The sequence below is a fragment of the Pygocentrus nattereri genome, chromosome 24 (genome assembly GCF_015220715.1).
Source record: "Pygocentrus nattereri isolate fPygNat1 chromosome 24, fPygNat1.pri, whole genome shotgun sequence".
Classification (NCBI taxonomy): domain Eukaryota; kingdom Metazoa; phylum Chordata; class Actinopteri; order Characiformes; family Serrasalmidae; genus Pygocentrus; species Pygocentrus nattereri.
In genome coordinates, this window is record NC_051234.1 from 25,842,120 (window position 1) to 25,856,628 (window position 14,509).

At 41.3% G+C, this 14,509-nt stretch overlaps 1 protein-coding gene across 4 annotated transcripts in view; it reads left to right on the forward strand.

Annotated features, from left to right (window-relative positions):
- The window catches only part of LOC108438592 (golgin subfamily A member 6-like protein 22), a 181,767-nt gene that overhangs the window by 123,157 nt on the left and 44,101 nt on the right, over positions 1–14,509 (forward strand). For all 4 annotated transcript variants that reach the window (XM_017716529.2, XM_017716512.2, XM_017716503.2 and 1 more), the window contains exons 22-23: positions 4,240–4,372; positions 12,317–12,487. In XM_017716529.2, coding sequence (XP_017572018.2) covers positions 4,240–4,372; positions 12,317–12,487 — 304 coding nt within the window. The remainder of the gene's footprint in view (positions 1–4,239; positions 4,373–12,316; positions 12,488–14,509) is intronic.

Here is a 14,509-nt window from a genome sequence, read left to right on the forward strand (position 1 = left end):
TGTGTACACCGAGGCAGTGTGTTTAAACAGCATCTGTGTGTAATCTGTGTACAGTGTGCGTCAGTTCCAAACCAGCATGCGCTCATATAACTAGTGTTTTGCCCTTTGGAGTATTTAGTTTGATCTTTGCTTGCCGGCTGACTTAATCAGTCTTATTTGGGATTTCATTGCATTTTTTTCCTTTCTTTTTTTGGAAGTTGTTAACATGCACACCCACAGGTGGCTCGACTGGATCCCACGTTCTTCCCCCAGCGCACAAATGTCGATTATTAGGCTAAGCATCATGCAAAATGTCTTTCAGCTGTGCCTGGGAACCCCCTGCACCCCCCTACACCCCCCCTTCTCTCCCTCCTTCTCTGTCATCTCATGCAAACTGCCTTTCCATTTCCCCCACACTGCAATTACAAGGCCTTGCTTTTTTGGCATGGTGCAGGTTGTGAAAGCAGTCTTATGTAGCTCAATCTGTTAGCATTAACAAAAGTCTGCGCTTAAATTCAAACCAGACTCACAGGCTTATGCAGACGGTAGGGGTAGGCAATATGGTGATGCAATATCGTTATCATGATAAATGAAATCACAGAGCACTTTTCTGTATCATGGGTATCGCCAGTACTTCTAGAGCAAGTACTGCAGCACACATCATACAAAAAAAAATTTTTAGACCAATTATAGAAAGTCTATAGTACATGTGTCAAGCTTTGGCCTGGCAGGCCAAAACACTGCGGACCTCAGCACGCTACCTCATTAAGCACACCTGATTCAGCTCATCAACTAATTAGCAAGGCCTTTGTGAACTTAAGTCAGAGCATTAGATGAGGGTAAACGCTAATCTCCGCAGCACTTTGGCCCAGAAAGCCCCCAATTTGACACACAGAAGTCGGAAACCACCCTTCATTTATTTCATTTCCTGTCAAAACAGCCAAGAAGGTATTTATTTCTGTTGGAGCACAACTTAAATGTTAAAAAATAGGACAGGAAAATCATACTTTAGTTTTAATGTAAGACTTATTTCCAAGTCATTTTAGATCATATATTTTGGTCAACTTATTAGAACATTTAGACGCAATGTAAAGGGCAACTGACGTGTTTAGACTGTGTCAGAAATGAAAACCTACAAAAATGTCGAGGTTTTATTCTGACAGCAGTGATAAGTTTCTTGTTGAAACATGAATAACATGGGCCTAATGGCTGTTTTGACTTTTTGACAGAAAAGTAAATGAATGAATGGTGGTCACTGGCATTTGCATGTAACAAATAGATGATGAAATGTCATTTTATTTGTTTTTTTTTAATCATTTGATTCTTGTTTTTTCATTACAACTTCTTTGCAAACCTCCAAACCTGTGTTCTAATACATATCGTCCATGACCAAAATGCCTTCCAGTATATCGTGATACTAGCAGCAAACGTCTCTGCATATGAGTTGATATTATCAACCCTCCACTCCGTGCCTTTTACGTGTGCAGACTGGACTTGGCGCCCAAACCCTTTATTAGAGCCATTTCTGCTCCTCGTCCACCATGGGCTGCAATTATTCATATGCCATCATTCACATGGCCACAACCTTTCAAGCCCCATCATATAAGCTGACTGATTATGTCTGAATAGGCATTTGTGACGTGTGTATTTAACTCTCTTTTTTCCTCTTCCCCCACTCCACCCCTCGCTCCATTTGACTGCACTAATGCAAGCGAGAGGCGGAGGTGCGCGTGTTTGCACCCCACGGAATGTCCAGTGGAGGTTGTGGAAATTGTAATAATTTGTCGTATTGATCCTTTCGCCACAGCAGCCGGTTCCCATTGTGGCGGAGCAGAAATAGACACTTCATCGATTGCCTCTTTACTGCCGTACTTCCAGGCCTGGGAATGGGGCTTCCTGCTGCTGCAGGGCCCATTGTCTCCCGCGCCTGGAGACTTCAATGACCTCTGATATAAAAAAAATAAAATAAAAATACGTCCCCTAAACCATCAGCCTCGTTTGGAAAAAAAGGGGAAACGAAGCCGGGCTTTAGACGTGAGAGGCGGCCGCACCAGTCTCGGTCGTTCTGGTTTCGGATTAGGGCTCGTTTCTTGATGGCCTGGTGTACAGAGGGCCATTACGCTTGATTTAGTATGCTTGAGTTATAGTCCAAGTGCAGCGATGCCGTGTGAATACCAGTGATTGGGCCTGCTGTAGGATTTTTCACTTGAATTCCACGATGAATGTGAATTATTGGATTTAACAATCAGCTACCTCACTGGATGTAATTTTTGATTGATCAGAACTGCAGCGACTGGCATAAAAGCCGAAAGTGTTCTGAGAAAAGTGCTTCCATGATCCATTTTCAATGCGAGTCAGTCATTGTTGTGTATACTAAACCAACTGTAGGGCTGCTTTTCTTTGAACAGGTCCAGGGCTGCAATAAGAAGTTGGCAAAGTCGACCGTGGCGATTATGTTAACATGGATTTTTTGTTTTTGTTGAGGCAAGGTTTACTTAAAAAATGCACCGTCTAAGGCTCTGTATGTTTGTATGATGCGTGCTGTGTGTTTTTTAAGAGACTGCAGTTCACTACATGAAATATTGTGGGGCGATATGGCTTCAGTGTTTTTCGTTGAGCTACAGAAGAAGAAATCACTTGTTGGAAGCTCGAGCAATGATGGTAGCTGAACAGAAGGGATGATTTATGAGTCAGTTATTGTATAGAATATGATTGCTGACATTAATATTCTAAAAAATTAAGAAAAGCTTGTCATCATGACGTGTCATTTTAATGACTGAATGAGCTTTTTATTTATGGTTTTAAATAATGCTCACAAGCTACAAGATAATGAAAAAACAACATTGAAAAAAAATGGATCCAGCTCAACCTGGCAACCCTGAAGAGGTCGCTGGTGCTGTTGGTCATGTCAGTGATGTGCAGCAGAAACAGCGTGTTAACAATCATCATCTTAAAAAGTAAAAACAACTTCTTTGGTGAATGGATATGGAGTGACCATATTTCTGGCTCTATATGATGAAGGGTTTTAAGCTGCTTTCTACCAGAGCACACGCTAAACTCTGCTATGTCGGTTTCAACAGACTTGGAGAATTCAGATCCCAGATTTCAGGTTTTCAATCCTACTGCCTTGCTTTTGTTGTCGGGTCTAACCAGCAGAGCTAATTGCTTTATTTTATCATTATTTTTTTATTTTTTTATTTATATGTGATGTAATGATGGCTATTATTGTCACTGTGTGGTTACCAGTGCTGTCCAGGCAGCTGTATTTGATACTTGGGGTTATGATGGGCTGGTTTAGGTCAGTCTTGAGCAGAATTTTGTTGTATGATAATTTAGGCCAGGTCAAGGCACAGTTTTGTTGGACTCAAAGTGTGATGACTTGTGGCAAATCGGGTTCCAGAAGAAAATGGTGGATATGGCTAATTATTAGATTTATTGAATACTCTCTGCAGTCAGTACACTCAGAGCACTTTATTAAGTACACTTCCTTGTATCATCACTCTTTCTCCATTTTATATAGGAGCACTTTAAAGTCCTACAATTAGGCATCTTTTGTTAGACCTTTTCCACTCTGTCCTTCAATGGTCAGGATTCCCACAGGACCACCACAGAGCAGGTATTACTTGGGTGGTTGATCATTCTCAGCATTCGACACTGACGTGGTACAAGTGGATCAGACACGGCAGTGATGCTGGAGTCTTTAAACATTTAGTTTCCATTTAGTCCACTTTATTAGACATTCCTACCTTGTTGGTCCATCTTGTAGATGTCAAGTCAGAGACAGTAGCTCATCTTCTGCTGCACAGTTTGTGTTGGTCATCCTCTAGTCCTTCGTCAGTGGTCACAGGACGCTGTTGGCTGGATATTTTTGGTTGGTTGGCTATTCTCAGTCCAGCAGTGACACTGAGGTGTTTTAAAAACTCCAGCAGCACTGCTGTGTCTGATCCACTCCTACTAGCACAGGGTAAAAGGGGACTAACGAAGCATGCAGAGAAACAGATGGACTACAGTCTGTAATCATAGAATTACAAAATACATCTATATGGTAAGTAAACAGTGTAGATACAAGGAGGTGTTCTTAAGAAAGTGCTTGGTGAGTGTGTATGAGAGATATTAGTCATTTTCTAATTATAGAAATTATTATTAGTTGCCCTAAACAGGACAGAATATAATGAATGCATACACACTTTCAATGTGGGTGAATGGAGTTAACACTGCACACGTGACACTTTTTTTTTTTAAATTTGCGTGTATTTACAGTGATCTTCTACAGAAGCTTCAGAAAGAGGCCAGCGTTTCTCAGAAATCTTTACAGAAAGCTCTAGAAGATGCAGCGGAGCAACAGAGGCGCAGCTGCGAGGCCGTGGCTGAAAGAGATGAAGCCAGAGAGCAGGTATCCAACACAGCACAAGCTCACACACTCACGCTCGTACAGCCCTCTGGCCTCTCACACTGCACGTCACACTCGGAACACCCGTAAAGGCCAGGAGGGTCCGTCCTCACGCTTTTCACTCACAGCTGTAAAGGTCAGCTGTGTCCGAGGCCCAACATTCACGTACATGCGCACACAGTGTGGGCCCGTGACCACAGCCGTGTTTGTTTATTTATGCATGTACCTCAAGCCACTGTTGGCAGCCATCATCTATGCAGCGTAAAGCGCAGTGGCGGATTTGGAGTGTTCCAGGCGTCTGATTAGCGGAGAACGTCATGTGCCAGCGCAGGGATTATCTTGTTCTAATATGGGAGGACTAACTGTGGAAAGGTACTTTGGAGTCCTAATTCCAACTTGTAATATTTCATAATGTCTTACATGTGGGAATCAGATTGGATAAGTGTTGTCAGGTAGGGCCTTCACAAAGCCTTGAGACTTAATTAATCCGGGTCTCTGCAAGTTCCTTTGAAATCATTTAAATTCCTCTCAACTTCTTCGCCTTTTTTCTCTCTCCCTCTCCTACTCTCTTTTTTTTTTCCACGGGTTAGGAACTTGAATAATTCAGACTTGTCTTTCTCTCCCTCTCTTTGCTCTGTAAGGTGGTTAAATATGCTGTGTGCCTTGGAGAGGTAAAGCTAGGGGGAGCTTAAGCGCGACTGATGGGAGAGATTGGGATCATTTTCATGTGCCGTTTGCTCTGTGATGGACCTCGCCAACTCCGGCTAATTACGGCAGGCCGTGCCGATGTCATATCGACCACCCAGCGCTCTGATCAACCTTAACCCCCCGTCACCTCAGAAAAGAGAGCACGAGAGAGAGAACCGGCTAATCAACTCCCTCACACCTTTAGCTCACACTGCCGCTTATTCCAGTTCAGATAAAGCACATAGTTATATATTTACTGCATTGCCTTTCTTTGCCTACCTGAAAGAAACTCTGCTTTTCCATCCAGCCAGACTTCACATGGTTCACTAGTACAAAATCAAAGGCAAAAGCATTGTGAAACCTTTGCTGGATGGGCCACTTCAGTATCTCACCACAGCGCAGCACTGGAGTTGACTACAGTAAATGGCTCATTCAAATGTATTCCGTCCATTTGCTCCTCATTTATTCCAAACGCTATCCATAGCTGTGCTTATTTTAGGCAAAATTGCCACCTACATTGCAAATGAATCATGCTGTCGAGGCCTTAAAAAAGATGGAGCGTCTCCGGCTAGCCGATCAAAGCTTTTAAATAGTAAAAACAGCGACGGGCTTTGTAGGCAGCGAGGATAAATCCATATTACAAATTGCTTTTGTGAGATCTGGATGAGCAGCCGATTTTTTTGTATTGAACTTTCGTCCTATTCAGTGGCCACAGTGGGGAAAGGATACTGATCCTCTACACGATCAATACAGGCTTGGACACCATGGAGCTTTCTCTTGCGCTCTCTCTCGCGATGTCTCTCTCTCTCTCTCTCTCTGCTGCTCTACTCCTCTATGAAGGCACCCACACACACATCCACAGGAAGACCTTGAGCACACTGTAAGTGTGTGTATGTGAGTGTTCGGCAGGTGTAGCACTAAGCATCACTGTGTGCTGCCGTTAAGCCTCTTTGGTCATTCCTTTAGTCCTTTATACAGTACTAAAAAGTCAAAGTCAGACGCCACCTTTCATTTATTTGATGTCCAGTCAGAATGTCCAAGTTATTAATTTCAAGGAAAAAAGCAGAAAATATAATATTTATTAGAAAATTATAGCAAAATCTAAACAACTCTATGTCTATGTGTGTCCACCCTTTTTAATCACCGTTTTTTAGAGCTTCAGTTGTTTTTAGGAGACTTCAGGTTTTCAAAGGAATCTGCAGAGATATTTTTCCACACCTCCAAAGTTCAGTCATAGAAGTTGGTTGCATTTTTTGCTTTTCTGGTCTGGACTCTACATTTGTTTTTCTTTTTTTTTGTTTACAAACTTTCTTCTTTTTTGTTGTTTATATCATTTTCCCAGTAATGACTTCTTGACAGCTGCACATCCTTTCAGCCTGGATTGTCTCACAGTGGAAGGATGGACAGAAACGCCTGTGGATATTTTTCAGATCTAAAGCAAATTGAGCTTGATTTATTTATTTTTTTGTCAAAAATGAGCACTTAAAGCACTTTTTATCGGTTGGCGGCAGTTTTGGTGGTCTACCAGATTTTGCATAGCTCTTAGTCCCTTTTTCTCTGTCGTAAAATCTCATTTTAACTCTAAAAGCTTGCACTCTAAAAACTTTGGGACTGCTGGTTTATCACTTCTTTTCCTTTGACTTTCTAATTTGTGATCTGATTTCCTCAGAAATATCACTTAATGACTGTTTTGACTGGAAATTAAATAAATGAAGGGTGGTCTCTGACTTTTGCACAGCACACTATCTCATATTATGTGATAGTGACGATTGGCTCATTATTTTTAATTTTATATAGAATTATCAACATTAGCTGTGATGTATGTTTGATTGCATTGTTCGTCAGCACTGGCTCATTGCACACAATGACTTAATGGGATGTACATTAAGTGATTAGTGCAGAATGTTCACTGATACTTTTTCCTTTGTCCTCCTTTCTTAGCCATTTGAAAGAATGTGGGAGCAGAATGTGTGAACTCATCTTCTCTTGCATTAGCTCACCCTCGCGCTGTCTCTCTGATGGCATCATTACTTCACACAGCGCATCAGCCGTCAAATTAGCATGCTGTGTTTTTAATGATCCACCTCATCTGCCAAATAAACCATGCCCATTGGCTCATTATTGATCTTCATTTACCCTGATTGGTCCCACTCACCAGAATGGTAGCATTCGGAAAATCCTTTGGAAACGCACAGCGGGTGTGCAGCCCAGAATGGGAGAAGGACTGGCCTATGGGCAAAATGTATACATTATTAGCCTGCTACTAGCTGGAATGCCGCTGGACGGAGCTGTCATTCAGTCCACGGTTACAGAGTGGCTCAGGGGCATCGTAAAACCACTGTAATCCAGCACAGTGACCACTGACAAGGCCATTATCAACCATTCCCTCAGTCATTACACACATATACTCAGGGTACAACTGCAATATGCAATACAGTACATTGTTGCTGATGTCATAAGCATTTAGACAGTTGGTTAGATCATCAGGAGCTGGACTGATAGACTTTTGTCAGGGGTGTCCAGTTTTAGCCAGAAAATGCAAGTTTGGTTGCTGGCTTTTATTCTAACAAAGCAGGAGTCCATATGGTTATAATCAGTTATAGAAGCACAGGCGTTCAGTATTGGTTTTCAGCCTTGCCCTTTACCCACAGAGAGACTTCTCTGGAATCTCTGAATCTTTTAAAAAGTAACTTCGTCCTAAGGCCTTTTTTCTTTACAGCTGAAATGCATTGCTCTGTAATAATAAAATATAGCAGCCTTGCTTAAAATTGTAAAAATGGCTGTAAAACATCATTTTTATCATGGTCAGCTCTGCCTCTACAGCGCCCCTCTTGTTCAGCTTTGCAATAGGTGCGGGTGATGTGTATTCTTACCAAAGTACTATGACACATCACAGTATGCAAATCAGTCAATCAACGTTACCACCCCCTGATGACGCCATGCTCATGCCCCACTCATAAATATGAAAGCGCAGGAGCCTAGAGCGAGGAGATAACCACACTCACTCGCTGTTCTAAATACCCCCAACACTACCTCACAAGACTGCGATATGCCAGCTGTCAGTGCCAGCTGTAAATAACTCGATCTAAGCTGAGTTTGTAATGAAGATGTTATGATTACCACATTTATTGATAAAGTTGAGTGTATGTTTAGGGCACCTGAAGGACTGATTAAATGAGGATTCTGCCCGTGTTGCATCGCATTCTTCCCTTCACAAATCAAACTCCCAGGTGCTGCACTCACTGAACAGAAATCAGCAGTGAACACTGGACCTACGGAAAGCGAAAAGGTTCAGGAAAGGTTTAATGTTACATGGTAATTGTTAATGACTGTCATCTGTATAGCCTTTCTTGAACTTTTGTCTTTGTTTTATCAAATATGGACCTCCTGAACAGATAATTAGGAGCCAGCTGTCGCGGTTTTAGGGAATGTTCAACCATTCTGATGCTTTTGCCGCTCGCCCCGCCTCCAAACCTAACCATCACTGCAGTGCCACTCCCAACGTGCCCTGCCCATTTTTTTTAGCATTTTTCAGAGATGAGCCAGGGAGGGAGTTAGCTGAAAATAGTGGTCTAATATTTTCTAATATTTTTAATGTTATAGACTATAGATGGTAAAATCCCTTAATTCCTTGCGATCTTGCATTGAGAAATTAAACTGCTGGGCTATTCACTCATGCAGTTTTTCACAAAGTGGTGACTGAGCCTTTTCTGAATGCTCCTTTTAGATTCAAGATTCATTCAAGATTCAAATTCCTTTATTGATCCCAGGGGGAAATTGCAGATAGCGCTTTCACGGCGAAAAAACAGACCAAAACTCTCTCTACTCGCATGTTTCAAGCACAGCTTCCCTAAATTGACTCGTCAAAATAAATAAACTATTAAAAGGTAAAGAAAAGTTAAAAGCAAAAACAAAAGAACATGAAGGGGAGCTGCTGTAACAGGCAGCGTGCACGTTCGCGCACGCACACTGACTGACTTTATTTCTGTAATAGTACCACCATCTGTTCACCTGTGTGAAAAACCATCATTTGAACACATGATCCTTCCACAAATTTCCTAGTCTTACATTCCCACTTACTGTCCCACTTTTTTGGAATGTATTGCAGGCATTAAATCGAAATGCGCCTATTTTTAAGTATTAAATATCTCTTCTTTGTGTTTTAATTGAGTATCTGTTAAAGACAGTTTACACATCACTCCTTTCTGTGTTTTTGTGCATTTACATGGTATATTTACCTGCATGTACATACCACTGCAGTGCTCACCACAGTTGCTACAAAAGATTTTGTTTGTGGGGGAAGGATGTATAGATAAATTAAAGCCTGGGAGGCAACTAGCTGGTCTTTTATCACAATGCATACCCATTTTAATCCAATATACAGAATTTTTACCTCAGGTCATCTCATTTGCATTATTTTTGCATATGGTAGCATTATAGTTGAGATGATCATTAAAAGCCCTGTGGTTTTACAGCAGGCTTAACTGCAACACTGTCGCTTCGCCACATGTTTTTAATGTGCAGTAACCATGTGTGCTCCTTAATAATCAGTAAATAGCAAAGTGAATGGGGAACATTTCTCTCCTTTCCCTCTGAGTTCTTTTAATTAGCCACTTATATTAAAGGTAATACTTGTCTGCTTGGCTCAGCGATTGCATTTCTCTCGCCATAGGAAATGAGTTTTCAGACAAAAAAAGACTTAAAAAATGAGCAGCGCTGGAATGTGCTTCAGAGGTTAGTTCGTAATCTCACGCAGTGAGGAGCAGTGCTTACATTGTGTTCTCAAACGTTCTAGCTTTTTACACATCTTTTTTTCTTCCCTTTCTGTGTCTTTCCATCTTCATTTATATTAATTTCACAAATCTCCCCGAACGAGGGGAGGTGTCGGCCCCCACCCCCCCTTCACCCTTGGGACTGATGTTTTAATTTAGCTTGACTTCACTGTAATAAAATTTTATATCACTCTTTTATTAGGTGTTAATATTACACTACTTCTCTCCCTACTACAGCTTTATCTAATTGCTTTCATTAGCACCACAGGCCCTATTCTGGCTGCTGGGGAGCTCACTCGCTCGCTCGCTCTTACACTGTCTTTACCACTTGGCTAGCAGTTGTAGTATGCCGTTAACATGGGTGAGTGTCACCTTTGGTAAAATGTACCCTGTAAATATAGTCAGAAGTGATGGTAAAAGCGTGGTGTAGTTAGAGGTGGGCAATATGATATGTTGTCGTTATTGTGGTACATTTTTTTATCGTGATACGCAAAATGCTTCATTAAAAATAGAGCATTTTTAGTCTTGTTTATTCGTGATTAGTGCAGTACTGTATGCGTTATGATGGCAAAAGAAAAAGACATCACGACTTGCTTGTCATTTACCATGAAAAAGTGTCATAATAGGATATTTTTGCCATATTGCCCACCCCAGGGGTAGTTTTTTATGAATTGTTTCTAATTTGTGCTGGTGAGGATTCTGTTTTTTTTTATTTATACCACATTTGTATTAGTAAGTACAAGAGAAGATACTTTATTATGATTAAAACACAACCTTATTCAAGCCATACAGACCCTGTTAACCGTGGAGTTCTATAAATAAACTTGAATAAAATCTGTTGGTTTGGCCACAGTAACAGAAACTTCTGCGTAAGGGGAAGAGAAGCTAACCATAGGAGCTGAAATGACTAAACTGAGTGTAAACACCAGCTTCTGTGTTATATAAGGGGTGATTTTATTCTCCAGGATTTGACTGGATCGAGAAAAGCGGAGAGTCGAACTGACGATCAGCCTAATTTGTCTGTTTTGCAGAAAAGTTAAAGGGAAAAAGCAATGAAAAAAGCTAGTTTTTTGATCTGTGTCCTCTGTAGTTCTCTAAAGACGATTCATTAATTGAAAGCTCGATTTTAATGCGTGTTTTTGGTTTTGCTGCTTTACTTTTTAAGACGGACGAGGGGAAGTGCTGGTTGGCATTCGCATTGCTCTCACGGTTCTTACACTTTCCCAGCAAACACAATAAAAAAAGACTTCAGGAAAAAAGAAATCAGGTTAAGTAAATCCGTCTAGGGGTGTAACCACTTAACGTTTGACCAAGAGATGGACTGTGTTTGCCTGTGTGTGTTTCTCCATCCTCAGCTGACCTGCCTCTCAGCCTCACAGCATCTGAGCTTCGCAGTGTGACAGAAAACTTTAGAAAACAGCACAAATCCTGCCAGATATCTGAACTGAATGACTCCTGTTAACATTACCTTCAATGTAATTCAGCGTAAATAACCTGAAATAACTCGTGATTATTTTACAACTGGTCCAAACACTGAAAACGAGAGAGTAAAGTGGGGTGAAGAAAGGAGGTTGTCTGCTGTCATACCTGTTTGTGCAGCAGAGAACGGAGGGTGTTTTTGCTGATGATTGGTCAGGCTGATGGGGTGATGCTGGAACACAGTGACGCAACCAAACGTCAGACAGTGTTTAGAGGCGGGCAGAAATCACTACACTTCGATCAAGGATTATGGAGAAACAAGAATTTTGTCTTTTGAGTGATGAATGACGCAATGGATTGTGATTGTCACCGTAGACCAGGTTGACTTTAAATAGCATGCAAACCTTAAAGTAATAAAAGCCTTATGCTTAGTAACACAGTATTAGCTCTCACAAAGAATTACAGGTTGCAAAAGCAGTAACAAAACTTTTATTTCTGCCTCTTTGCAGCTGCACGTTAAGGTCTGTGAAGGAGGGCAGGAGGAGCAAAAAATAAGCTTATTTACTAACAATCCAAAGCAAACCCTTTTTTCTTGCTTAGATGAATCAGTAGCTAAAATGACCCAACAACCTCACTTTTGCTTTCATTTGGATTACATTTAGAAAGTAGAACTGCATAACTTTTACAGGTTTTGTATTCCTGAGGCAGTTCTGAGGTGGGCTTTTAAGTCTGTGAATGTTAGCTGTTAGTACACAGTTCACTTTGAGAAAAAAGACACAAAATTAAAGTGTTCCCATTGCACAGATGTGACCCAATTGATGAAATCTGTTGGGCCTTTGTGGCTTAGCTTTGTTTTCGAGGGTCATGTTGGTTGCCCTTCAGCATCATATCCTTCTAGATGCCACAAAATATATCACATACATGCAACTCTTTTTTGTGGGGGTTTTATGTTGTGCTGTGATGCCCCTAAAGAGAGCTGTGTGGATATGAAAGACCTTTATTTGTTGCTTCTTGCTGTGCTGACCTCCTGTGGTCTTACTCTCATGTTTGTGTGTCCATGTATCTTCAGATGAGGCAGCAGGAGGCCTTGGTGTGTAAGCTGAGAGAGGAGCTGGAACAGGAACACAGCCGCTATGAAGAACAGCAGCATCAGTTAAGCAAACTGAAGCTCCACACGGCCGATGTGGGTACGGAGATGGACAGCCTGAGAATCACAACACAATACAGAAGCGATGCACTGGTAAGTGCCATGATATTAGGGTGTGGTTAGTAGATAGTAACTGTCAGTGTAAATTATGAATATTTGAATATAATTATGAAAATATTCAGCTATTCATACTTTTTGAATAGTGCAAAGTACACAATTTTGTCCTTAGCCTAAATGTAGTCAAGCAACCAGCTACAGTTGTATGCAAAAGTGTTAATATCCCTGGTCAAATGACATGTTTTGTTGATTTTCTAAGTGAAAATAACTTAGACGGGGAAAAAACTTCAGCATGACATTTTTCTGGAAATGTTAGTCTGTTTTGCTCAGTTTAATATGTTAGAAAAAAATTAAAACATTAAATATAAAATGTGCGTAACTTTTGCAAAGGTCACATTTTATGAACAGTAATTGTGCATTAAATAGTGCAGAAGCGTGTTCTCTGTAGAGGATATGGTAACATATTTTCACTTAGAAAATCAACAAAACATGTAACCTGACAAGGATGCCCAAACTTATTGCAAATGTACATTAGCCTCATAACTCCAGTGCAATATTAAGAAGCACGCTTTAGGTACTAAACATGTCTTGGCTTATTTAGAATTAGGGTAAGGAGTAACTAATTGGTTTACATTTCCTGAGAGATTGTTTTTCATGCAGACAGAGCTTCGAATGATGGTGGGGCTGTCATGGTGCAAAGTGAAAGGAAACAGCAGACGGCTGTTCAATAAGTTGATAAAGGGGCCCGTTCCAGGGCCCAATACTAGAGTTTGTGTTGCCTGTAGTGTTACGCAGTTCTGTGTAGCACACATTGAATTCAGCCTCTTCAGTTCGACAGGATTCACAATTTTATATCATTTTCATGTTTTCATTTGTCATTGTTTTCCCATTACAATACCCAGCATATACTACTCATATACATTACAGAACCATTGGGAATCCCTGTGATGTCAAGCAGTCTTGGCTGCTGTAGGCTAATAAATAGCATTAGTGTAACTCTTGCTTCGGTCTTTGAACATAATTTTAAAGAAACTAGCAATTCTACCATCACTCAGAACTGAAGGGACACTAGAGACAAAGACTTTGACCCTTTCAGCCAGAGAAAAGGAGCCAAACTGGCTAGGCATGATATCCAAATAGCCTGGCAACCTTGCTTAACTGTAGCTTCTAGCTTGTTGTCCTCGTCCTCTGACAAGACAGTTCTGTTTGAGTTATCCACTCACCACATCGTAACGATGATTTGAAGACAGTTACACAGCTGCAAGATGTCTGGCTTCCTGGCGGTAATGTTAGCTCTCCGGGCTCTGTCTGCATTCACCAGCTGATGTAAATGAAAACCTTTTTAAATCAGCCTGTCCTCAAAAATCTTCACCAAAGTAGCTGTAGTTTTCCACCCATAATCAAGATACTGAATCAGTTCAATTAAAGAATCGATTACAGAAGTAATTGTTAATTGTGCACAAGCCACTTGACATATAAGCCTCTGTCAAACTTTGACAGCCTGTTTGTCTTTGTCCATCCAAAATATTCATGGAAAATGCTGGTAGTGTTGTCACACAGCTCAAATCCCCCACAGAGGTCCACTCAGGTCACCAGAGGTCAAGCCAATCAAAAAGAATAAAGGGCCTAGCCTTCATCGCTTATTCAGTCCATACTCTGCAGCACATTTGTGTGAGCATGGCTGTGTGCTTGCCTGGCTGTGGAGGATTTGAGGTTTGTTTGTTTATGTGTGCTGGAGCAGAAGCATGGGGAGATCCCTCGGACTCCCCCAGAGCGCTGCATGAGGGCCGCTCAAATCAAAACTCCAGGCTTCTGCTAAATGCTGGGCAGGACCGCTCTCCTCCAGCAGATGAGAAACAGAATGATTACACATGCTGCTGAGAGCAGGCACACGGCCCGCAATGAGCACTCGTTTGTTTGCTTTTTGCCGATCGGCATTATGGTTTCATGATTCCTGGCCAGTGCCAGTTTTAATAATGGACTTTGCCTGTTACTGGACTGTACAGAACATGTTTGTTCTATTGAGGAGACTGTCGTTCAGCATGGCCAGACAGAAGC